General features: G+C 43.9%; 1 protein-coding gene across 3 annotated transcripts in view; it reads left to right on the top strand.

Moving 5' to 3' along the window:
* Positions 1-7,179: 7,179 nt before the first annotated feature.
* Positions 7,180-25,111, top strand: part of LOC147618320 (uncharacterized) — a 33,829-nt gene continuing 15,897 nt past the window's right edge. For 2 of the 3 annotated variants that reach the window (XM_086774782.1, XM_086774783.1), the window contains exons 1-6: positions 7,180-7,946; positions 8,750-8,911; positions 9,015-9,077; positions 9,154-9,942; positions 10,018-10,489; positions 10,601-10,682. In XM_086774782.1, coding sequence (XP_086630908.1) covers positions 8,869-8,911; positions 9,015-9,077; positions 9,154-9,942; positions 10,018-10,489; positions 10,601-10,682 — 1,449 coding nt within the window. In that variant the 5' untranslated portion in view covers positions 7,180-7,946; positions 8,750-8,868. The remainder of the gene's footprint in view (positions 7,947-8,749; positions 8,912-9,014; positions 9,078-9,153; positions 9,943-10,017; positions 10,490-10,600; positions 10,683-25,111) is intronic. The other variant, XM_086774784.1, reaches the window with a different exon arrangement.

The raw sequence follows: 25,111 nt of genomic DNA, 5'->3' as shown, positions 1-25,111 counted from the left end.
CTATGATGAAGAGGGAAGACTCCTCCGCTCTGCCTCAGTCATGACCCACATATTAGAATGGAGGTGGGTTCTTTAACTCACTTAGCTTGTCTACCTTCTTATTGAGCATTACATGATGTCTCTCACCCTTGCCTCTGCAAGGGAGTCCTTTTGCCCTGGTACACAAGCACTTAAGAAAAACACTATTTTTTCATACCTGAATAAGATGGGATTTTTTCATACCTGAATAAGATGGGATTTTGTAACTAATTAAACCAGTCTATGGAACTATATTCATGGGCATCATTATGTGTTTTAGCTCTAAATATTGTTGGATCAAAGCTTTGTTTTAATTGTTCTACATGGTAAGTATTTGACAAAAATGAAAGAGTGTTGCTTTGAACTATGAATACACATGGTTATAAACATGGGTTCATTCTAGCCATCATCATCACTATGTTTAGACTACATTTGCTCATACTAAAGATATGCTACAAATGGTTATGAGTTGCCGAGCTCAGGGCACATAAGCAAATTTACAACTATCCTCTGACACCTTACCCTCCTCAACTTGAATCATCTAAAATGTCTTCTTAGGTCAGATATAGCTCTGAAAAACACTAATCTTCAATCCTATCTCCTCAACTGACCTTCTCTGACAACCTGCTAACCTAAATCGACCCTAGCTGACTCTCAACTTTGCTAACCACTACCTGACTATAATATGATTCAGCTAACTACTCTACTGACCTCTGTTAGATTCTTGTCCTCTAGACCCTCAGATTTTCCTCCAATACCAGCAATCTTAAATCTCTAGCTCTAGGACCCTCCTGAATATGTTAGTTCTCCTCTTCTGACTCTTATTTGACTCAGGTCCTGACTCAGGTCCTGACTAAACTGATTCAGTTGACTCACCTGATTCAAATCTCCTTACATCTATGTCCTTTGACACTCACAAACCTTCAAACAATTCAGATCCTACTATGATTGAACACTACAATCTCCTCACTTTTTAGCTAACCTTCAGCTATGATGATTGCTTGAGTTCCTATCTGGTTCAGTTGATTGATTTAACTCAAATCTTTCCACTTGTGTATTATCTAAGGCTTAAAAACCTTTCAAAACCTTAAATCTCACAAAGATTCAACCTTATAACACCTAAACCAACATTAGTTATCTTCTAGGTAGCTGACTTTGTTAGATATTCTTCAGCCCACAAAACTGTTTAACTAACTTAGACTTACTTCTGACTATCAAACTAAACCCAAAATAGCTTCCTCTCAACCCAAAAAAAAACTGACTCTATTCCTCCACACCCTCACCTGACAGGTTTGACACTCTGACCCCGTCGGCGGCGGCGGCGGACACTGATGACTCTTAGCTGATGTTATCTTACTCAAACCAGATTCAACATACTTCAAATCTTCACTCACAAGTGTTTTTACAGTCTTACTGAGATTATTACAATCTTTCTTAGTTTTGAGAGTTTGTTTCAAATAGTAACATCTGATTGAAACCTACAAGGTTTAGCTCTAGGGGTGCTGCTCCTTAGAAATTGTATATACGTTTGCTAGTTACATAGCAATGAATACTTTGCTATCTTCAGCTCGCTTAATCTATTCTTACTGAGAGGAAGTACACTCCCCTTTCACCTATTTAAGAGTGGGATATTAATGAAGTTCTATGTGTTTGTAGTAGAGTAGATCAAGTGAGCTGAATTCCTTCTATGTCTGCAAGATTTCAAGATTGATAGAGACACATGTTGGCTCATAAAAAATTCATAAGATTTGTAAGATATTAATGAACTTGCTAAATGGATGTTCTTTCAACATAAATGTAATGGTGACTATTGGATAAACACATAATAACTGGATGTATCAATACATGCAGCGTTAAGTGCTACGTGGACTTACATAATTTAGCTTGGTTAGGCTTTTTTGTTTTTACCTTGCGAAGATAGGGTGACATCTATAACATGTGGATAGGTCCCCCCACTGACACCTGTAATATGCATTCAGGTTAACAAATTGTTTTGTCTGTTTTTGTATGGATGCAGGTAACATGACCTACCTTCTCTTCTCTTGCGGCGGCGGCGGCAGTTAATTTCAAACAAGCTTCCCTTGCTATTTTAATTTTATTTCCACTAAATGCAACTTGTCATCATTGAACCTAAAGTGTACATGACTCATAGTTGAACTTGTTTCATGTATAACATTTCTTTGAATCAAGGACTTCGTGAATAGTTTTGTCTATTCATTTGTGGATATTGTATATGTTTTAAACTAGCAACACACACACACACACACACACACACACATGCACATGTGTACGTGTGCACACATACCCCCCCAACAAACACACACACACACACACACATATGTAAGAAGAAGCTTATTCTGTATGTGTATGTGTGCACACATTACCCCCCCCCCCCACATGCACACACATGTAAGAAGATGCTTATTTTGCACAAGAAAAAAAATATTTTTGAAAGATTTTAGAATTAGAAACCTCTTTATGCAAGTTACTTGAATTTAGAAATGAAGAGGTAGAGCATGGAATGGACACAAAGAAGAACTTCCAAGATCTTATAGAAGTATAGTACAATGATAAGCATAAAGAAGAGGATACAATTAAGTGAAGAAATTTAAAAATGCAAGTACATGAGATCAAGTGGCCAATAAATTTCTTCATAATAATGAAAATGACACACATGCTTACACATATCGACATTTTGAAACACAAAAGTGATTAAGGTTGTTCAATGAGCCAAGCTTCTTTTATATGACTTTCCATATATCAAATGTGCATGGTTGAATTCCCTTGCAATCTTGGGTTTTTTGTGGGGCACAAGGGTGGGGGGGTTCTGTGTTATTGTTGCTGCACTCCGAGAACCTTCTTATTGGTGATAGCCTCTTGCATGTGTAGATTATAGGCATAATTATGGTTGGACATTATTGCTCACAAGATGTTGTGTGGTCGACACGTTTTGAAGAGAACATTTGTGTTTGTTTCCTCTCTGAAGCTTGGAGTATGGATACATGTGATGAGTCGTGAAAGCAACCATTGTGGAATGCAAGGGTTGGCTATCATAGGGCCATTGTCAGGACTGTATTGCTACCTTGTGGGTTGTGAACTTTGATGCATCCTATGGCCATGATAATGATTATGATGATGAAGGTAATACACCCATGTGTTCTTGGTTGATCAATAAAACACCAGCACTTGAATCCCTGTGTGAAAGTATACTGGACGGGTTCTCTGTGAGGTTTTGAGTAAAGAGTCAAAGCTGGAACTGAGTTCTTGTATGCATGCTTGTAATAGTTTTTGTCCTGAAAATACAGTTTTGTAAATCTGAAGAAGCTCCCTCAGCCATGGTATCAGAGTATGGGGCAATGTTGATCTGAGGTTGCTCTCCTTTGTTTAAAAATGATGGGGGCTTACCTTACAAAGTTGAGGGGCTCCAAATGAAGTAATCTCGCCTCGATTTATCCCACATGATTGGGGAGCTACATGGATGAGGCTTATAAGGGCTTAAGGGGTAGTGGACAGACCTATGTGGATGAGGCTTATAAGGGCTTAAGGGGTAGTGGACAGACCTATGTGGATGGGGTCTAGAAGGGGTAAGTCGTATATCACTTCCCCTAGGTCCATAATTTTTGTGTGGGGGAGTTGATTAGACTTGGGAGTAGCAATACCAGGCTCTTGTGTGTGGAGATTATTTGCCCTAACAAGGTGTGTAAATTATGGGCCCTCTTGTCAAAATGCAGAGCGGAAGACTAACGCACGTAGGAGACACATCACCATCGAGCACCACAAACACCCCCAATGGGCACTGCAACATCCCTCCACTGGGCTCCCATCTCCCAGTGAGCTGCCTCCCAAAACACCTGCTGGAGGAGATGATTATGACAAGGTGCCACTCTAGGCTATATATGGCTCTTCAACTTCCCATGCTTCCACTTATGGGATAATCCAAGGCACCTTCTGGCCATAGATCACACGCTCGAAATCACCAACCTTTCAACACCCTCCCTCGATTCGAGCTCCGCAAGCCACCGAGGCGTGAGGGGGTTGCCCAAGACCACACATGCCTGAGCCGCCCAGGACCACACGCCTGGGCGCTCTGATACCATGTCAGAATGCGCAGCGGAAGACTAACGCACGTAGGAGACGCATCACCATCGAGCACCACAAACACCCCCAATGGGCAGCACTGCAGCATCCCTCCATCGCGCGGGCTCCCATCTCCCAGTGAGCTGCGTCCCAAAACACCGGCCGGAGAAGATGATTATGACAAGGTGCCACTCTAGCCTATATATGGCTCTTCAACTTCCCATGCTTCCACTTATGGGATAATCCAAGGCACCTTCAACTTCCCATGCTTCCACTTATGGGATAATCCAAGGCACCTTCTAGCCATAGATCACACGTTCGAAATCACCAACCTTCCAACACCTCTTTGCCTTGGCAAAGTGTGTGTGTAGATTATGTAGACTTTGGGCTCTTGTTGCCCTAGCAAGGTGTTACATAATTGCCTTACAACACATAGAAGCATTACATAATTGCCTTACAACACATAGAAGCATTACACATAAAAGTTACATTGAAAGTTATACAAAAGGTTTTGTACCAAAGTTATTTACAAAATAGATTTAGTACACGATGCAAACAAAATCATATTTTTAAGAGAGAGAATGGTAAAATAATTAATATATTATTTGTGTAAATTAAGAACCACTTTGCGTGAATTACTTGGATTTCACAAATAATGAGATTTTGAATCTTGGAATGGTTGTAATACTTAATTAATAATATACTAGTCCCAATTAGTATACTCAATTAGCAATATACTATCTCAATGCAAAATTGGAGCATAAGAACACAAAATAGTATTGCCAAGGAAGACCTTATATTAATATATCATAATCATAAGAAGAGGAAATGAGAGAGTGAATGAAAGGAGGACATGAGATCAAGAGGGTAATAACTTTTCTATAAGAATGAATATGACACACGTGCTCACACACATAGACATTTTGAAATACAAAAGTCATATTCTTCGAGTCATTTCAATGAGCTAAGATTCTCCTATATGATTCTTTATTTCTAAAATAATGGATGTCAGAATGCCCTTGCAATCTTACAAAAAAATCAATATTGTTGTACAAAAATTCCACACCACCTTGCACAACGCTTTAATGGGGAGATAAGGAGAATAAAAAAGTAGAGCTAGATTTGATACAAGAGAGATGCTACTAATGACATCATCTCATGACACTCAAAAGAGCTCTTACATGCGAGGAGTTAGTTGGTCTCAATACACCAATTGAATTGAACAAGATAAGGAATCAAGGAATGAAGATTCAAGAGGATGGTGTTATCATGATGATGGAATGAGTGGTGATGTGCATGGGCAAAGTTTGGAGTTAAGAGGGAGGGTGATGGTCTATGGGTGTAAAAAAACACCTCCACATTGATATCTACAACCATCTTGTTTTGTTAATATATTGATAACAACATGTAGGAGTTGTTAACAATATTAGCTACCAAAATCATATTATTTTTGTTAAGCTTGGTGGTTGCTTAGTGAGTTTGTTTAGCAATCGTGAGTATTGAATTGATTAACAAAAATAATCAATTGATTTCATTCTAATTAAGTCATTAATAAGAGAAAGTATTATTTATGGCTAAGTGGTGAAACTTGAATGTTATAACATGAGTACTAAGCTTCGACTCCTTAGGCATTTGTGTATCCTGTATATGCACAATCATTGGAAAGGCACGGGGTTAGCATGAATGAGTAAAACTAAAATAAAAACATGAAAATGCATCGGTAATTTTGGAGCCATGCACACAAGATGAATATGCAAGATAATTTGCTATAATTGATGGCATGCTAAGAGATTCGTTTGAATGTAACCATTCATCAAACAATATCTTCTTTATTTACCATGCATCAAACAATATCTTCTTCATTTCAATACCCAAAATCTCCTTATGAAGATGTTATTATTGCTCAAATGTTATTTATGTGTGGGTTTGTTGTATTGCCTAAAGCTTTTAACATGATCTATATGAACATTACAATATCTTTAAGGAAGAAGAAGCTGCCTCAAGCTACATTGAAGAGAGTCGCCGGTTCCTCTTTTCAACAAACTCACATGACATCAAAATGTTGAATGTGAGAGATGGGCACTAATTTGTGATCTCTTGAATAGGATATGTTTTTTCATAATTCTAACGAGTAAAAATACAGTAAGTTGTGTTTTTTTTTTTTTTGGGGAGCATTGGCTCTAGGGGGATAATATGTCTTCAGATGATTGTGATAAGAGGGAAACAACACACTTAATAAAATAATATCCGTCCAGGCCGTTGAGACTTAAAATGCTTTATGGGATTATGTGAGAGTGGCACGTGTAGACCAAGAGAGGAGCGTGAAGATCGACATGTGGCTTTTCAAAAAGGCAAACGGCTCGAGACACAAGGTGAGGTGATGGGTGCATCATGCAGGGCCCACTGCCCAGGCCCGCGGCTGGGGGCCCGGGGGGCCGCATGCATTGAGACTTTGAGAGGAGAGGAGAGAGAGAGAGCGAGAGAGAGAGAGAAGATTCTTGTGAGCAAGAGAGAGAGAGGGGGTAGAAAGAGGGAGTGATGAACAAAGAGTAGAGAGAGAGAGAAGTCATTGAAGAGAGAGAAAGAGAAAGGGGCCACGAAGGGTTTAGACTCTATAGAGAGAGAGAGGGGCCAAGGTAGTACTAAGGTAGAGAGTGCTAGACAGTACTAAGAAACCACAGAATAAGAGACAGAGAGAGTGTGTGAGACGACAAATGGCTTATAGGTCACATGCAGAACTGCAGAGGGTTCAGATCCACAAATGACCCCCCCAAAAAAAACGAAAAAAATGGTTCAAATTCACGAAAAAAAGGGTTCAAATTCACAAATGATCCAAAAGTAAACCTAAAAAAAAAGAATCTGTAGGTTTTTACTTTTCACTAGTAGAAGAAGCCTCCAAATTCAAATTCTACCCCAACCTCCTCGAGCCTCTTCCTTCTCTTCCCGAACCTCTACATTCATGCCACATGGCAGCTTTATGAAACTCTTCTTAAGAGATAGAGATAAGAGATTAGAGTTTTAAAGCTTAAAAAAATTGGGTTTTCAAACAGAAATTTGGGGTTTTTTTTTGGGTCCAGTAAAAAGGTTTTCTTTTCTTTTGGGTGGATACAAATTTTGGGTGTTTTTTTTCTTGTTTTCAGCTAAAAGAACAATGCTGGTCAAACAGAGAGGGTGTGGGTGGGGTTGTCCAAACAAGAGATTGCAGCCTAAGGTACCCATTCAAATTGGCAGGAGGGAAAGAAGGCAGGGCTAAGGCGATGGGTTGTACAGGCGAGTAGTAGCATAGACGGGTGATCCCTTGTTTTCTCTCTCTCTCTCTCTCTCTCTCTCTCACACACACACACACACACAGGGCAGTTGGCAGTAATTGCATAGAGGAGTGATCCCTTGTTTTGTCTCTCTCTCTCTCTCTCTCTCTCACAAACACACACACACACACACACTCTCTCTCTCTCTCTCTCTCTCTCTCTTTCTCTCTCTTCTACATTGCTTCTAGGTCGGGACTCGGTACTCTTTCTCTACACAGTGGGCAAAAGAGTGGAGCACATGGTCATCTATGGTGGTGTGCTTCAAACTAGGGGTATGATACACTGTTAAGGCTATGGTGGGTACGTGATATGGTACATTGATGTGTGGCTAGGCTAAGCTAGCCTCTGCCTTCTGAGCTAGGTCTATGATGATGATGTTGATGAGATCTTCTTTAGGCTGTGTTGTATATCCAGCTAAGGAAGGCAGTTACATAAGCTGAGTTTTCCACCTCAGAAATCTGCCTACTACGAACTGTTCTTCATTTCTACCTCAGAATTTCAGAAATCTGCTTACTGTGAACTGTTCTCCATCATTACCAGCAGGTGAGTTCACTTCATCAGTCAGCCTTTTGTCTGTGTGCCTGTTTAAATTGCCAGTGTTTTGTATTTGCTAAATTTCTACTTTATACTCTGGAGTCTGCAATGGTAGAGTACTCTCTCTCTCTCTCTCTCTGGAGTCTGCAATGGTAGAGGAGTACTCTCTCTCTCTCTCTCTCTCTCCCCTTGTTGGTCGAGTTCAAGTCTCACTGTCGGTCGTATATGCCCTCGTGTTGCATTCTACCGATGTAATACCTCTCCCTCCCTCTCTCTCTCTCTCTCCCTGTCCCTCCCACCCCTTACACACACACCCCTTACACACACACCCAGCCACAGAGAGACACACCACACCCACACCCAGCCACAGAGACACACACCCACACACACGCCCAGTTAAGTATATCCAAGTGTATCCAGCCATCGGCTATAACTAGCTCCTAAGAACAAAAGAACAATACCATTTCTGCACTGTCAATCTCTCACAGCTCATTATTTATTATCCTTTATGCTTCTTTGTTTTTGTCTCGGCTTGATATCCAGCTTGCATTGAGCACCTAGTGACTACATGTCTCCTTTCTCTAAACTGAAAAGCTTGCTTCTTGTAACCCTTATGTTAACAAGGGCCCCTCTCTCCTGTTGACCTAGAATCCCTTCCACTACCCTCTACCTCTCTCCTCTTCTCTCAGCTTGATATCCTTACATATTCTGCTGCTGCCTTTGTTGGCCTTCTTCTTATTTCCTGTATGTGAGCTGAAGCCTAATATCCACTCTTCTCTTCTAACTCTTGTCGACTGCATTGCCAAGCACAGCCCAGGAAGTCTAGTCAGAAGGCTGCAGTTCAAGCTGCAAACCAGACTTTGAAAGTTATCAACAAGGAGTATTGGGGGTGAATTGCGATGAAGCTTTGCATGTGGTAGCAGCGTAGTTGATGGCAATGGCAAGACGGTCCATGGTTCAGCATCCAAATTCAGGTACACACCACCATCACCACTTCTTCCATTTCCCTCCCAATTTACCCATCACTGTTGTTGATGAGGAAGATGCACAATGGAAGGCAATTCTGATCTTGTGCAGGGAATGAAGTTGGACCTCTGTTGCAACCAGGGAAAATAGCTTCTTCAGATTCATCTGCTTCTGGTGAGGATACATTAAAAGTGGTTTATTTAGTCCCCCCAATATATACTCTGGGACTAACATACTTGCTTGAATGCAGAAAAAGCAGAGGATACTGGAGAACGGCAAAGTGGGTTTCCACATCTTTTGAAATCTTCAAGTGCACACCCCGGAGCTTTAGTGGGTTTTCTCCGAGCTATGGATGATGCCGTTCTAGACTATGACAGCGCGTATGATTATGCTAGCACAACCAGCTTCGAGTTTCAGAAAGGAGAAAGAGGAGGCATAAAGCCATTGGTTGCACCTTATCTTAACAAGGCTGCTCCCTCCAAATGGGATGATGCTGAGAAATGGCTAGTCAGTCAGTCTCCTGGAGAGGCACCTGTGAAAGCCAAGACAAAAAGTGGCCCATTGCATGGATATAATGTACATGGAGGCTTCCATTCAGGTAAAAGAGTCACTGTTTCGAACCAGCATGAGTGGCATGTGCATTCACATGTGGCAAAAAATGGATACAACTCACACATTGTATCAGATCTCTCCAATGGGGGGGACACGTTATTGTTGGTGAATGGTGGTGGCCACCATCAGAATGTGAAGCTGGTGACTTCGTCCCATGCTGATCAAAACTTCGATTTACCAGGGGAATGGACGAAGAAAGTGGATGCTGTAAAGGGCACAGGCATTGGACCCGGGGTTGGCCCCAACTTTGCTTTCGTACCTGTGCCTACCTCCCTGCCAAAAGGAAGCTCTTTTGATTGTTATCCAGTTGCAGATGAGCCCATTGATATGAAAGAAGTGAGCATTGCACATGAAGGAAATTACGATGAGTTGTTCTTGAAGCCGATGTTGAGGACCCGGAAGCCCACATCAGACTCTCTTGTCTCTGGTGAGCCACCATGTTGTTGCTTCAATTGATCTAGCCATTGGTGCTGATACAGTTTCTTGTTCTTTCCATGTGCAGCGGCACCATATGCTACACCAGCTCCTGCTGTGCGTTCTGTCTCCATGAGGGATATGGGAACAGAAATGACTCCCATAGCAAGCCAAGAGCCTTCCAGAACAGGGACTCCAATTCGAGCAACTACACCGACTCTGCGGAGTCCAGTTTCGTCTTGTCCATCTACACCGAGGCGGGGTTCACCTGTGGCCTCACCGGCACGAGATTCTGAGAGTGTTTCTGTTCTTAATGGTGATGGCAAAACAGTTAAGATGAGTGAAAAGGAGATGCTGGCAGAGGCAGGGAGAGAGATGCAGGTTCTTGGGGCTCATATAGGAGGGAAAGTCAATACGGTGTCCTGGGCTAGCAAAGAAGAGGAGGATGCAGATGCTTCCAAATTATTGAAGAATATTGATCTGGAAGAAGTGAAAAAGAATGTTCTGGAAACAAGAGCAGCGGCATGGGAGGAGGCCGAACAATCAAAATACATGGCTAGGTGTAGCATATATAGTTGTTTGGCTTAGCTGTGCTTTAGGATTTTCCCTAGCAAAATTCAAAAGTTTTTCATTTTGCCTTGATCATCAAATCATGTGCTGCATTTTACCAGATTCAAACGTGAGGAAGCAAAGATCCTAGCTTGGGAAAATCATGAGAAAGCCAAAGCTGAAGCTGAAATGAGGCGAATAGAGGTATGTACCTTGGTGCAGTCACTTCATATTTCAGATCTCAATTGTATTATGCTGTTAGAAATCTTACACTCTATGTTTCCATCAGGCTCCCACTAATAAGGCATTGCATCCTTAGGTTTTGATGGTGTGAAGTATCCAAACTCTTGTATCTTTCCTCATTAGTAATTGGTTTACCTGCCCTGCAAGGTTGCTAATGAGGTAGATGGGGAGCATGCTTGGTATCTAGGAAACAGCAAATGGGGAATAGGAGCAGCAATGTCGCTTTTGTAGGTCCCAATGACTGCTTTGTCTGCCTTTTGCTTGCCTCCTTGATTGGAGATGCTTTTTATAAATGTCTCTTGGTTCATTGGCTGCCTTGGTGCACAGTTCAGAGCTAGAGGGCCCCCTTTGCCAATACTTGATGCATGTGATACAGATACAAGCCTTCAGCCTGGAGTCATTTTTCTTACAACCTTCTACCCTGCTTTTTCCTTAGTTGCCAATGTGCTTTTACCTTCCTGTTCCATGAGCAGCTGACTATCTCCTCGATATTGTTTTCCCCTGCTACGTGCTTGGATGCATTGTGCCATGCTTTACTGGGAGAGCAAGGTGAGGGCACTAGATGATTCTAAGGACCAAAACTTGTGAGCCCTCTGCACAGGGAGAAAAGAGACAAGGATCAAGGTGATGCACAGTGGATAGTTTTGCGACCTTGAAGTTAAGGCATACTACAAATCCAGCCTTGAATTAAATGGGGAGTGCTGTGCGTATTACAGATCAAAAGCAATGAGTCCTTAGGCTGGGACAGTTGCAAAAACAGGAGAAAACCTGCCTCAGTGCAATTAAACAGCAAAAACGAATGACTAGGTATTTCTGCCTGTCTTACATCTGCAAATGGCCTCCAAATGCGGCTTTGAGATTTACTATAGGGTCCCTGGAGAGTGTACTGCAGGTACTGGTTAGAGAGCTACTTCAAGAAATATTAGGTGCTCCTATGTGTGCATGTATAAATGAGAGAGAAAGAGAGGGAGATAGAGAGAGAGAGAGAGGAAAGAAGAAAAAGGAAGCAAGAAGAAGGAAGAAAGAAGCCCAAGAAAAGAAGGCAGGAAGAAGAAGAAGAAGAAGTGTGCAGAAGGTTGAAATGACATATGAGACCAAATACACAACATGAAGACTATAAAGGTCCTGAGCCAAATTTGTGATCTGGTTAGAGAAATCCTACTTATCAGCTAGTAGAGCTATGTTGCCAGGCATCATATATATTCCCCTCAATGAAATTGTTTATCTAGCTGGATTTTGGTAAAATCCTCAATTTGGGCTCGAACCTTACAATAGACTGCCCACTTGCCCTCTTAGAGAGAGAGAGAGAGAGAGGGGCGGGGGGGGGGGGGGGGGGGGGGGGGGGGGGGGGGGATGAATGTCTTCTTTTAAAAACAACAAGCTCTATGGAACAATGGTAAAACGTCATGAACGTAATTCTAACATACTCAATAGCACGTGACAAAATTTAACAAAGACCAAATAAAAGACATGTGGAAGCCAAGAGAGATAGGATGAGGCTAAGCATGTAGTTGATAAAAACACCCAAGGTGCCATTAGAAATTGTGTAAGGAGTCACGTGTACCCTCCATGTATATCACAATTGATAAAGTTGCACAATGCGGAAGCAAGACAAAGGAGAGAGCACTTGTTGACAAGATCACCTTTATTATAGCATGAAGCTTTTACAATGGCAATAGCCAGCAAAGAGCATTACAATGTGCAGGGAATGGATACTACAAGTGATGATGAGGAGGCCCTTTATATAAGGAGGCAAGGGAGCTGGCCTATTGCATATAGAGCTAGTCGATAACCTCACGACCCAAAAATGAAGGGACAAATACATAAATCCCAAATAAAGGCAGACTCCAGAGTCCTCAAAACACTGAGATGCACAATATTCTAACACCCCTTCTGCAGCTCATAGTGTGCAGGAGTCTGCAGAAGATAAGTTGACGAAGATGCAACCATGGATCGTCTAGTATTGTAGATATCAGAATCACCTCGGTCGCCACCACGAACAACAAAGAAATCTACTTGGCTCTAAATTCCCACACCAGTGTGCAATGAACCCCAAGTATAGAATGATAGAGCTGCTAGATACATTGCGTCCATTATCCCCCAACACGTCTCAAAACCTTGAACAATGAACTTGGAACAGATCTTGTTCATAGTCTCTGCTACACCAAAGCTGACCTTGTCTTGCCAGATTTTTAATGCTTGGAACTCTGAGTCACGGTTCCCATGCACCAGAAAATGGAGCTTCTTACAATCCCCTCTCTCGCCCACAAGCCTCCTTTGGCTGGAAGTACATGGGCGAAACTATCTGTATACTAGAGAAGAACACCATCCTAGTCCTCCCGAGTTGGAAGCGCCCTGGTTTCCTAGATGAGTCACTAGAAGTATTTGTATCATTGTCTTGTGTTGACTTTTGAGATGAAGACTTGCCCTTGGTCTCGTCCTTCTTCTTGGACAAGCAGTCCTTAAACAAATGTCCTCTCTTCCCACACGAGAAGCACTAACTTCGACTTTTTTTCTTTATTGAAGCAAGTGCTTGATCTGAACTATTAAGAGATACCTTGATCTTACCTTGAGAAACAAGGACGGACTCTTCTTCCAAGAAAAGGGAGCTGAGGTCATCAAAATCCAGTCGAGTGGTTGTGACTTGGTACCTCAAAGCTTGAGAAACCACATCTTACTCCGGGGGAAGCTTTGTCATGTGCATAGAGTGTATCTACCGTGTGCAACATGCACACGAGTCTAGCTTCGAGGCTTCGGGGTAGCTTGGAGCTCGGCAGGTTGATTGGTGAGCTGGGCTAGGGATGGATTGACGAGTGGGCGCCCATGTGTGGACGCTCGATGACCGACCAAGAGCCTATAAAAGGGTGGCCCGGGTTAGTCAGTTAGTCAGAGTCTCGTGAGGCTATGCGAGAGCTCTACGGTCAAGAACCTATATCTAGTGCAGATGTGCATTTGCTTCATGCAGCCGAGGCCAGCGAGGGTGCTCCGTGATAGTATTGGACGTCATGGGTAGAGACTGGTCAGTGCGTCTTGCTAGTTCAAGACAGCCAAGTCTTGTGGGCTTGTCATGGTTGGGTGGTGAGTTAGCACCCATTTCATGGTTTATGGCTTTGTTTTGCAGGTTTCGGGACTAGGGGTTTGATAATGGTATCAGAGCGAGCAAGTTAGTAGGTAGAAAAAGAAAGAGATCAAGAATTCAGCTGCATTGTTGTTTTTACAGATTTCAGCGTGTTTTTTCTTGTATGCATCGTGGGGGAAAAGAAGATCGTGTTGTGGCCAATGAAGTGGGTAGTAAGGGCGGAAGCCTCGTCGCCTGTGCGTTAGAGAGAGGGAACCGGGATTTTTTTTCGTTTGCGGCGGCTGTTCGCAGGTCATGCAGCGCTTTTTTAAACCCTCCCGTTTTTTTAAGAACTCCACGAAAAAAAAAAAAACAAAAACGTAGCTACAAAAACAACCAACGTGGTTTTTTTAAAAAAAAGAGAAAGGAAAAAAAAAACAAAAACGCGGCCAGCGTGGCCGTTTTTTTAAATTCCGTTTGGGCTTAAAATACCTCCGCAACGTCGGCTTGCACAAGGGAAAAAAACCAAGCGTGTGTGCTTCGGCACAGGATTTCTGGCGCAGACTTCTTGCCACTCTGTTTTCTTGGCAGCCGGGACCCGGGATCTCTCTTGGCTTTCGGAAGATTTTGTTTCTCGAACACTTAGTTGCTCCTCACCTCTTCTCTTCCTGGATGTCAACGCAAGAATCAGGTATGGAGCCCACTCCCAAACACGAAGACCTGCTGGCTCTTGAGGCCACCGATGACAATCTTTTCGAAGATTTCGTGACTAAATCTGATTTTTGGGAGTTTAAAGTCACTTTCGAGGGAGCATCAAGCATAGGTTGCCGTGCAGATGCAGACTTTGCAAAATTCCATCTCTTTATTGACCACTACTTTGTCAACCCTTTCGGGCATATGGATACCTTGGCGTCTGCTTTAGGCTCCAACATCACTCCAGAGCAGTTTGGGGACGAGAAAAAGCAGCGTACCAAGGAGATTGTGGACACGTGGTTACATAAGTGGTAGGTCCACTTCCAATTTCATCCATATGGCGATGACAAAAAGATTCAGTTAGCAGCAAGTTTCCTCTTGGACAAGGCTTTGCTCTGGTGGAAAGAACTCAGACCTAAACCGACAACTTGGGCGTAGTTTGAAGAAGTCTTCAAGGAGTTCCTCAAGGAGGAGGATGACTACGACATAGTTCCTGAGTTTGCCAGTTTGATCATGATCTCACAAAACCTCAGTTATGAGGTCTACCTTCAGAAATTTAAAGACTTACAGATGAAAGCTACGAAGATGGATTCTACTACTCTTTTGGGTTTCTTCGTAGCACATTTACCAGACTCATACCGTTTATAGGTCAAGAATAACAAGTGCAAAACTTTGGACGAGGCCATTCACTTTGCGCGTATTTATGATGATACGATGGTCTCTTCCAAAACCAAGACCGTAACCGAGTAGGGAAACAAGCACAAACAAAAATTCTCCGCGCAAATGACTAGCACGACTGAAGTAAAGTCTTTGGATCAACCTTCGAAGAATTCTGACTCGACTCCAGGAAAGAAAAATCGCCTCCTCAAGGCTTTGAAGCTCAAGGAGGAGGGACGTTGCTTCATCTGCGAAGAAAAAGGACACATGCGAAACGAGTGCCCGAAGAAGAAGGGTGCTAAGACCAACGCAGGACCCAAGACAAAGACAGCCAACCATTTGTCTTTAATAGGTACTTCAGCCAATGTTCTTTCTCGCCCTCGTTCATGTTTCAATTGTCTGTTCAACTCTAAGGTTTTCAGCTTGCACGATCTTCTCCGAGTTTATGGAGAAGTAAACGCCATAGAATACACATTCTTCTAGATCCCGAAAGCTCACACAACTTTGTCAATTACAAACTTGTGCAGAAATTGGGTCTGGACACGACGCCTAGCGATCATACCTACGAGGTACGCCTACCTACGGGTTGGCAAGTGTGGGATCGAAAGATGAAGAAGCTACCAATCTGGATTCAAAAACTACAACGATATTCTGCAGTGCTATGTTATGCACCTAGAACATGTAGACTTGCTATTAGGAATTGAGTGGTTTAAGACCCTTAAGGTCCAGATAGATTGGTTTATTCATTCTTTTTCTTTTGAACATAGGAATACCCAGTTTTGAGTGGCAGTCTGGTAATGGCCACTTAAGTGTGGATACGCTGCAGGTGCAGGCTTTCCCGGACCAGATGGTGGATAGCTTGCAAGAAGATGGCAGCAGTTGGCAGGAACTTTCCAGTACAGATATTGGTAGTTCTTGTGTTCGTTAGTTAGAGAAAACTTTATAGGTAACCTATGCTTTGATGTCTCGTAGTATTCGGGACAAAGAAACTCTTGTAGATGAGGAAGTTCTTTCCACGGGGACCTATTGAAAAGCTAGGCAGGTGATAATTGATAACTTGCAGAAGGAGGTGGATGTTGCACATTCTCCAGGCTTTGTGGTTCCGGATTCAGAGGGGGTTGGTTACAGGTTTCCGAAGGCCTTGAATGGTCTTCAAACAGGTTTCCAGGATTTGGCATCCCACTGTAATAGGTGTTGATCCTTGTGAGCAGTATGATGCCTCCTTGACTCGGAAGCAGAATGATTCATTGATTTGGTTGATGCATACCAGATTGGACGGGAGCTTCCTGATGAGGCCGTTGGGCTCATGTTTGCAGAGGACTCTTTGGGAGGCACGATTGCGTATCTTGTGGTTTCTGCAGCATGCGAAGGATCTTGAACTCTTTTACTCAGGAGAGGGATTGATGGATAGAGTCAGACTCCACGGATAGAGTGACTGAGATTGGGGAGGAGAGCTAGACACAAGGACCTTGACATCAGGCTACAGTTTTTCCCTTGGCTCAGGAGTAGTTTTATGGAGCAGTAAGAGGCAGCCATCTATTGCCTCGTCGTTGACAAAGGCAGAGTACCGGGCTCCTTGTGGTGCTGCTTGCGAGGTGGTGAGGTTGTAGACGTTACTTGGTAGGATTGGGTTTCCACTGGTGGATCCCATGGTCATCCAGAGGCATTTTGTTCGTGAGAAAAGATTGTTGTTGATGACATCTTGCTAGAGTTTTGTTCGACGGAGGATAGTGCGGTGGACCTCTTCACGAAGTCTCTGTCTCAGGCTTTGCTCCGGCAGCACTCTAGCTCCCTGGGGTTGGTTTCACATCGAGGAGTTGAGAGGGGGTGTGTCACGACCCTGTGTTTTTCTCTGGACAAGATGCAGATGGGCACGGGGACATGGTGGACAGTGTGAATGGCATCAGGTGGGAGTGAAGATGGAGGCCCATGTGTGGACAACCCCATGTGTGAAAGGGGGCAACAAGATTTTAGCTTAAAAGGTTTAAAAACCTTTGTAACCATTTATAAAGCCTTTCATTAAAGAAACGTGGCCCTTATGCTATTTTTGGGGCCACGTGTGAGCTTTTTGGTAAAAGAGGGGCTGTAGGGCAGAAAAAGCAGCAAGCGCCTATCTTTTGGTGTGGGGTGTGCTTTTCCAGTCAGGTGTGGCTGCTGTGAGTTCTGGAAGAACAGGCCGTACAGCTTGCCCGTATTGATCTGTACGACAGCAGGTACAGGTACGACTGCTGCAGGTACAGCCGGCTGCAAGTACAGGTGGCGTTGATTCAGTCGATTGCTGTGCTGTGGTTGGCTGGTGCAGATGAAGCCGTCAGGGAATTGTACAGCAGGTACAGGCGGCTGTACGACTGCTGACAGTTGGCTGGTTGTAGGTACAGATCTGTACCAGCTGGTACAGTCGGGTACAACAGGCGTACAGTTTCTGTCCAGCAGGTACAAGTGGGCCAGTTCAGGTCAGTTTTGTACTGTTGCAGGCGGCGCATCACCAGGGTTCAGGTGGCGCATAAAAAGCTAGGCCATGTGTGTGCTTTTTGGAGAACGCCGTGTTTTTTACAGAAGGCAGAGGTTAGTTTTCCATGAACATAGACATCATGTTGATGGCGTTCATCTGATGGAGCTTTCAGCTTATCTTTGCTTTGGATTCGGGATTGTTTTGGGACAGTTTATGGGCTGTTTTTGTTTGGTTGAAAATTCAGCTATGTGCTTGGGCTTTTGGCTGCAAGGACAAGGTCATTTGGTTATGTTTCTTGGCATGGGAGTGAAGCAAGCTCGCATGGCTGCGTGCTCATGGAGCAGATTGTTTTCTTCCTGCTAGAAAGGAACAGTGGGACCTACAGTTATGGGCATCTCTATGTTGCCAGATGTTTCATGAGGGAACAGGTAACTAGATGTATGGGAAACAGGATAGAAGTTTCAAAGGGAAACAGGCCTAAGGGTTTCATGTGGAAACAGGTCGTAGGTTTTCTCGAAGAGACATGTTTTTGGGTTTCTCCAGGAGATAGGTCACATGCAGGCAGAAGGTACAGGAGTGGACACATGTTTGGTACAGCCTTGCTACTGATAGGACAGGGGACAGGGAATCCATGACAGAGATGGATAGTACCCTTGGAAGGTAGAGAGGGTTTGTACAGGTGTGTCAACTGTATGGTATGCTATGCTGTGATACGAGTTCTCTTTTGAGAGAGAGTTTTGGGAGTCTGTGTTGTGATGCAGGAGCACTGGATGTGTCAGGGTGTGATGCTGTTCATAGTGTGAGAGGCTATGGATGGTTGTGGCAGCCTTGATCATGGGAGAAAGCTTCTGTATGCAGACTCAATGTGAGAGAGTCTTTTGATGTGAACAATGGCTGGATTTATTTGTGGATGCCGTGTGGACAAGAAGCCAGATGCAGGTTCTTTGCAGGCTTCAGGAGTTCTACTGGGACGGCTGAATTACCAGCCTTATATTGTAATCAAAGCTCTTATAATCAATTAAAGAAATACCGCAAGGGGCGCCACTGCGATTTGGGGCCAATCGGTGTCCGTGTCCTATTTGTAGGAGCACTCTAGCTTCCCCTGTTTGTTTTCCTTTTCTAGGTCCTCAATGGTGTTGAAGTGTTTTATGTGCGAGTGTTTGTTTCACCGCCCTTTGCTTTCTGAAGGCCGGTTTACAAGGTTCCGTCGCCGGGACACATCGTCGACTTTTTCAAGTGGGCGAGCCCAGGGTTGTTTTGGTCGGGACACATCGTCGACTTTCTCAAGGAGGCGAGTCCATGGTTGCTTTGGTCGGGACAATCGCCAACTTTCCTAAGGGGGCGAGCTCGTGGTTGTCTCATGAGAGTCGCATCAAAAGCTTCAACATGAGGAAAGTGACAAGGAAGTGCAGGACACAGTGCAGGATTGTGTCTTTGCCTATATGAGGTGAAGAGCAAGAGCTGAAGATGAAGTTCAGGAGAAAAGACACCAAGGACAAGAAGTAGTCGGCCAGGAACAAGAAGCAGTTGAAGTGTTATGGTGCAGGAGATGCGTTGAAGGCTATGGCTTTCGACAGTTTGTCACCGGTGGTATCTTCATAGAGGCTTCATGGGTTCGGAAGACAGTTTCTTTCTATGTTCAGCAGTGGTGATCTACTATGCTTCATCGAGGACTTGTGCTTACCACTTGGGTGGAGTGCAAGCAGGTTTTGGGTGCCTGAGGATGTATCAGATGAGGCTCAGATGGAAGTGGAGGAACTTGACGAGGTTCTTATTCCTGAGCATATACTGGCACATAAGGAAAGAAAGGTACAGGGTAAGGTTTCCCGTCGCTATCCTGTGAAGTTCAAGAGCTGTTCACTGATGGATACGAAGTGGATGGAGGAGGTTCACTGATGGATGCGAAGTGGATGGAGGAGGGTGACTTAGCAGATTCACCTCAGGAGTTGCAGCTTTATCTTGATGCCTATGAGTTGGAGTCGACTCTTGTTACGGCTCATTCAGGTTCAGTTGAGCATGGGTCTGGAGCATTGCCTGATGCTCAAGAGGGGGGTAGCACCTCCGCTCCCTTGTTACAGACAGGCTCAGTTGTTATCTAGGAGTCGCTTGGTGACATCTTTGTATTCACCCGAAGGTACTGGAGGCTGACAGTATATCTGCTTATGGGACTTCTATGATCTTGTGTTCTAGACACATGAGATGATGGTTGAGTATGGTTCACAGTCGCGCGCACCTTGAACTATAACTGCAACTATGGATAACACTATGGAGGGCATAAGTCTTGCGAGCAGTCCTAGAGTTGGTTTGGTTCATGGAAATATGGATCGAACTCTATTTGTGCATGTATGCATACACTTTTTGACGTAGAGGTATTTTTGTATTCTGGTGCCATTGGATCCTGGTACCATTGAGAATACATTGGGAAATACTTTGCATTGTGTTGAGTGCTGCATGTATGTTGGTATGATACATCAAGTGCTTTATTATGTTCATGGATGCACCATTGGGTGTAACTCCTGCGGGATGGCCATGAAACATATGTGGGAAAGTACTTACTGGATGTAGTGTTTGGATGCATTGAGTGCTTGCATATGCTCATGTTTTACCTTCAGTCGTGGGTCCTGCGGGATGCCCATGGGCGTAAGGCTTGCGAGCAGCCCTTAGACTGTTACTTTGGAGTAGGTAGAGCATTTTGAGGAGCATATTGTTTGCGAATGCATATGTGTGTCATGCATATGTGTGTCATATGTAGAATGATGCATGGTTTTGTTTTTGGCTAACACAGTTAACGTGTTTCCATTTGGTTTTAGACTTTTGCTGTAGGTTCTGAAGGAATAAGCAAGAGGACAGTGTGGCTTATTGTGCAGGATGATTCTTTTATCACCCAGATGCATTGGAAGGCCATTGTTTTTGCCATATGGGGTATCTTTGCTCATGAGATGCTTTACTGTGCCATTGAGTGCAATCGAGGACGCTTGCCATTTTTCAAGAGGGGGGTATGTCACGACCCTGTGTTTTTCTCTGGACAAGATGCAGATGGGCACGGGGACATGGTGGACAATGTGAATGGCATCAGGTGGGAGTGAAGATGGAGGCCCATGTGTGGACAACCCCATGTGTGAAAGGGGTCAACAAGATTTTAGCTTAAAAGGTTTAAAAACCTTTGTAACCATTTATAAAGCCTTTCATTAAAGAAACGTGGCCCTTATGCTATTTTTGGGGCCACGTGTGAGCTTTTTGGTAAAAGAGGGGCTGTAGGGCAGAAAAAGCAGCAGGCGCCTATCTTTTGGTGTGGGGTGTGCTTTTCCAGTCAGGTGTGGCTGCTGTGAGTTCTGGAAGAACAGGCCGTACAGCTTGCCCGTATTGATCTGTACGACAGCAGGTACAGGTACGACTGCTGCAGGTACAGGCGGCGTTGATTCAGTCGATTGCTGTGCTGTGGTTGGCTGGTGCAGGTGAAGCCGTCAGGGAACTGTACAGCAGGTACAGGCGGCTGTACGACTGCTGACAGTTGGCTGGTTGTAGGTACAGATCTGTACCAGCTGGTACAGTCGGGTACAGCAGGCGTACAGTTTCTGTCCAGCAGGTACAAGTGGGCCAGTTCAGGTCAGTTTTGTACTGTTGCAGGCGGCGCATCACCAGGGTTCAGGCGGCGCATAAAAAGCTAGGCCATGTGTGTGCTTTTTGGAGAACGCCGTGTTTTTTACAGAAGGCAGAGGTTAGTTTTCCATGAACATAGACATCATGTCGATGGCGTTCATCTGATGGAGCTTTCAGCTTATCTTTGCTTTGGATTCGGGACTGTTTTGGGACAGTTTATGGGCTGTTTTTGTTTGGTTGAAAATTCAGCTATGTGCTTGGGCTTTTGGCTGCAAGGACAAGGTCATTTGGTTATGTTTCTTGGCATGGGAGTGAAGCAAGCTCGCATGGCTGCGTGCTCATGGAGCAGATTGTTTTCTTCCTGCTAGAAAGGAACAGTGGGACCTACAGTTATGGGCATCTCTATGTTGCCAGATGTTTCATGAGGGAACAGGTAACTAGATGTATGGGAAACAGGATAGAAGTTTCAAAGGGAAACAGGCCTAAGGGTTTCATGTGGAAACAGGTCGTAGGTTTTCTCGAAGAGACATGTTTTTGGGTTTCTCCAGGAGATAGGTCACATGCAGGCAGAAGGTACAGGAGTGGACACATGTTTGGTACAGCCTTGCTACTACTGATAGGACAGGGGACAGGGAATCCATGACAGAGATGGATAGTACCCTTGGAAGGTAGAGAGGGTTTGTACAGGTGTGTCAACTGTATGGTATGCTATGCTGTGATACGTGTTCTCTTTTGAGAGAGAGTTTTGGGAGTCTGTGTTGTGATGCAGGAGCACTGGATGTGTCAGGGTGTGATGCTGTTCATAGTGTGAGAGGCTATGGATGGTTGTGGCAGCCTTGATCATGGGAGAAAGCTTCTGTATGCAGACTCAATGTGAGAGAGTCTTTTGATGTGAACAATGGCTGGATTTATTTGTGGATGCCGTGTGGACAAGAAGCCAGATGCAGGTTCTTTGCAGGCTTCAGGAGTTCTACTGGGACGGTTGAATTACCAGCCTTATATTGTAATCAAAGCTCTTATAATCAATTAAAGAAATACCGCAAGGGGCGCCACTGCGATTTGGGGCCAATCGGTGTCCGTGTACTATTTGCAGGAGCACTCTAGCTTCCCCTGTTTGTTTTCCTTTTCTAGGTCCTCAATGGTGTTGAAGTGTTTTATGTGCGAGTGTTTGTTTCACCGCCCTTTGCTTTCTGAAGGCCGGTTTACAGGGTGTTAGCAGTCATCTCTTGTTTGTATATTTACACCAGGGCTCTGTTGTGGGTGTGCTCGCCTGATTTAGGTGTTTTCTCATTTTTCCCCACTCTCCATATTTTTTTCCTATTTTTCTCTATTTTTACTAGGTGTGGGAGGATGTGCTGTGGCTCCTAGCTGATCCAGACACTGGCCGACTGCTGGTCCGGGTGTCATGGATGCTGGCCGACTACTCCTGCTGGTCCCCGTCTTCATCTATGTACTGGCCGATTGAGTCTTTGTTGGCCGATTGGAGACCGATTGGAGACAAGTGCAGGTCGTGAGCTTTTTGCTCATGTCGGCTGGTTTTTGGGCTGGCCGACTTGCTGATGGGGCCATATAAAATGGCCCCATGGCCCCCCACATCTTGTATTAGGTATTCGGGATTTTCTTGTGTATACATAGCAGAGTTACACGCCTCTCTCTCTCTCCTTCTCCATTGCTGTATTTTTTCTGCAATGCGCTTGCTCGTGTTCTCAGATTTTGTCATCATCTCCGTTGCATATTTTGACAAGCACTTACCTTAGCACTGCTCTAGTCGGCCTTATGTTCTTGAGACCAGTGACTATGCGATCGGGGCTCCTCTATTCCAAGATGGTAGACCTGTAGATTGTTGCTTTTGAGAGTCGAAAGCTGGACGACACTCTGTCTCATTGGCCAACCCTTGAGAAGGAGCTTTATGTTGTCATTAGCGCTCTCAAGGTTTGGAGGCATTATTTATATGGCTCCAAGTTTGTGGTATTGATTGATCATCAGTCAATTAAGTATGTGTGTGATGCGGATGATTTGAGAGGATGAAAAGCTAGATGGTCAGAGTTAATGTAAGATTTTAATTTTGAAATATGCTATCGCAAGGGGTCCATGAATAGTGCAGCAGATGCGTTTAGTCGGATAAGAGAGGTGAATACTTTGTCGTTCACCAAGATTTCCACCGACTTATTTCAGTCATTGAGAGGGCTTCGCAGGATTGATAGTTATTTTGGTCCATATTGACAGAGGATCCAGGACGGGAGTTCATTGATAGACCAAGATTCGGTGAATGAGCAGTCTATGATTCAGGCTGCGGGAGGCCAGTGGATGATTCGGAATGGTTTACTGTTTCATAATGGTAAAATTTGTGTACCGTAGGTCTCGGACATTAGATCCAAGATTCTTAAGGAGTGTCACGACGCCCCTTCTGCTGAACACCCTGGGGTACACATGACATTAGCTTTAGTGAGACACATTTCTATTGGCCAAGGATAAAAGAGTATGTAGAGGATTATGTGGTTAAGTGTCAAATTTGTCAAGCAAATAAAGCTGAATGCTTTAGGGAGGCGGGATTCTTGCATCCTTTGTAAATCCCTGGTAATAAGTGGGAAAGTATTTCCATGGATTTTATTACATGATTGTCAAGAACACATTAAGGCCATGATTCTATTTAGGTTGTGGTAGACCGCTTTCCAATTTCATCCATATGGCGATGACAAAAAGATTCAGTTAGCAGCAAGTTTCCTCTTGGGCAAGGCTTTGCTCCGGTGGAAAGAACTCAGACCTAAACCGACAACTTGGGCGCAGTTTGAAGAAGTCCTCAAGGAGTTCCTCAAGGAGGAGGATGACTACGACATAGTTTCTCAGTTTGCCAGTTTGATCATGATCTCGCAAAACCTTAGTTATGAGGTCTACCTTCAGAAATTTAAAGACTTGCAGATGAAAGCTACGAAGATGGATTCTACTACTCTTTTGGGTTTCTTCGTAGCACATTTACTAGACTCACACTGTTTATAGGTCAAGAATAACAAGTGCAAAACTTTGGACGAGGCCATTCACTTTGCGCGTATTTATGATGATACGATGGTCTCTTCCAAAACCAAGACTGTAACCGAGTAGGAAAACAAGCACAAACACAAATTCTCCGCGCAGATGACTAGCACGACTGAAGTAAAGTCTTCGGATCAACCTTCGAAGAATTCTGACTCGACTCCAGCAAAGAAAAACTGCCTCCTCAAGGCTTTGAAGCTCAAGGAGGAGGGACGTTGCTTCATCTGCAAAGAAAAAGGACACATGCGAAACGAGTGCTCGAAGAAGAAGGGTGCTAAGACCAACGCAGGACCCAAGACAAAGACAACCAACCATTTGTCTTTAACAGGTACTTCAGTCAATGTTCTTTCTCGCCCTAGTTCATGTTCCGATTGTCTGTTCAACTCTAAGGTTTTTAGCCTGCACGATCTTCTCCGAGTTTATGGAGAAGTAAACGCCATAGAATACACATTCTTCCAGACCCCGAAAGCTCACACAACTTTGTCAATTACAAACTTGTGCAGAAATTGGGTCTGGACACGACGCCTAGCGATCATACCTGCGAGGTACGCCTACCTACGGGTTGGCAAGTGTGGGATCGAAAGATGAAGAAGCTACCAATGTGGATTCAAAAACTACAACGATATTCTGCAGTGCTATGTTATGCACCTAGAACATGTAGACTTGCTATTAGGAATTGAGTGGTTTAAGACCCTTAAGGTCCATATAGATTGGTTTATTCATTCTTTTTCTTTTGAACATAGGAACACCCAGTTTTGCATTCAAGGTGATTGTATACATCCCTCTTAAGAACCTCTTGTAAATACAATTGATTTTGGAAATATAATGGATTCTTCTTTGTATACTACTTTCCACTGTGTCTTGATTCTACTTTCTTCATTTCTTATACTTGCTATGGAT

This window comes from Cibotium barometz, chromosome 35 (assembly GCF_041138505.1).
Source record: "Cibotium barometz isolate CiBa-2024 chromosome 35, ASM4113850v1, whole genome shotgun sequence".
NCBI classification, from domain to species: Eukaryota; Viridiplantae; Streptophyta; class Polypodiopsida; order Cyatheales; family Cibotiaceae; genus Cibotium; species Cibotium barometz.
This window is presented reverse-complemented; position numbering and strand designations above follow the sequence as displayed.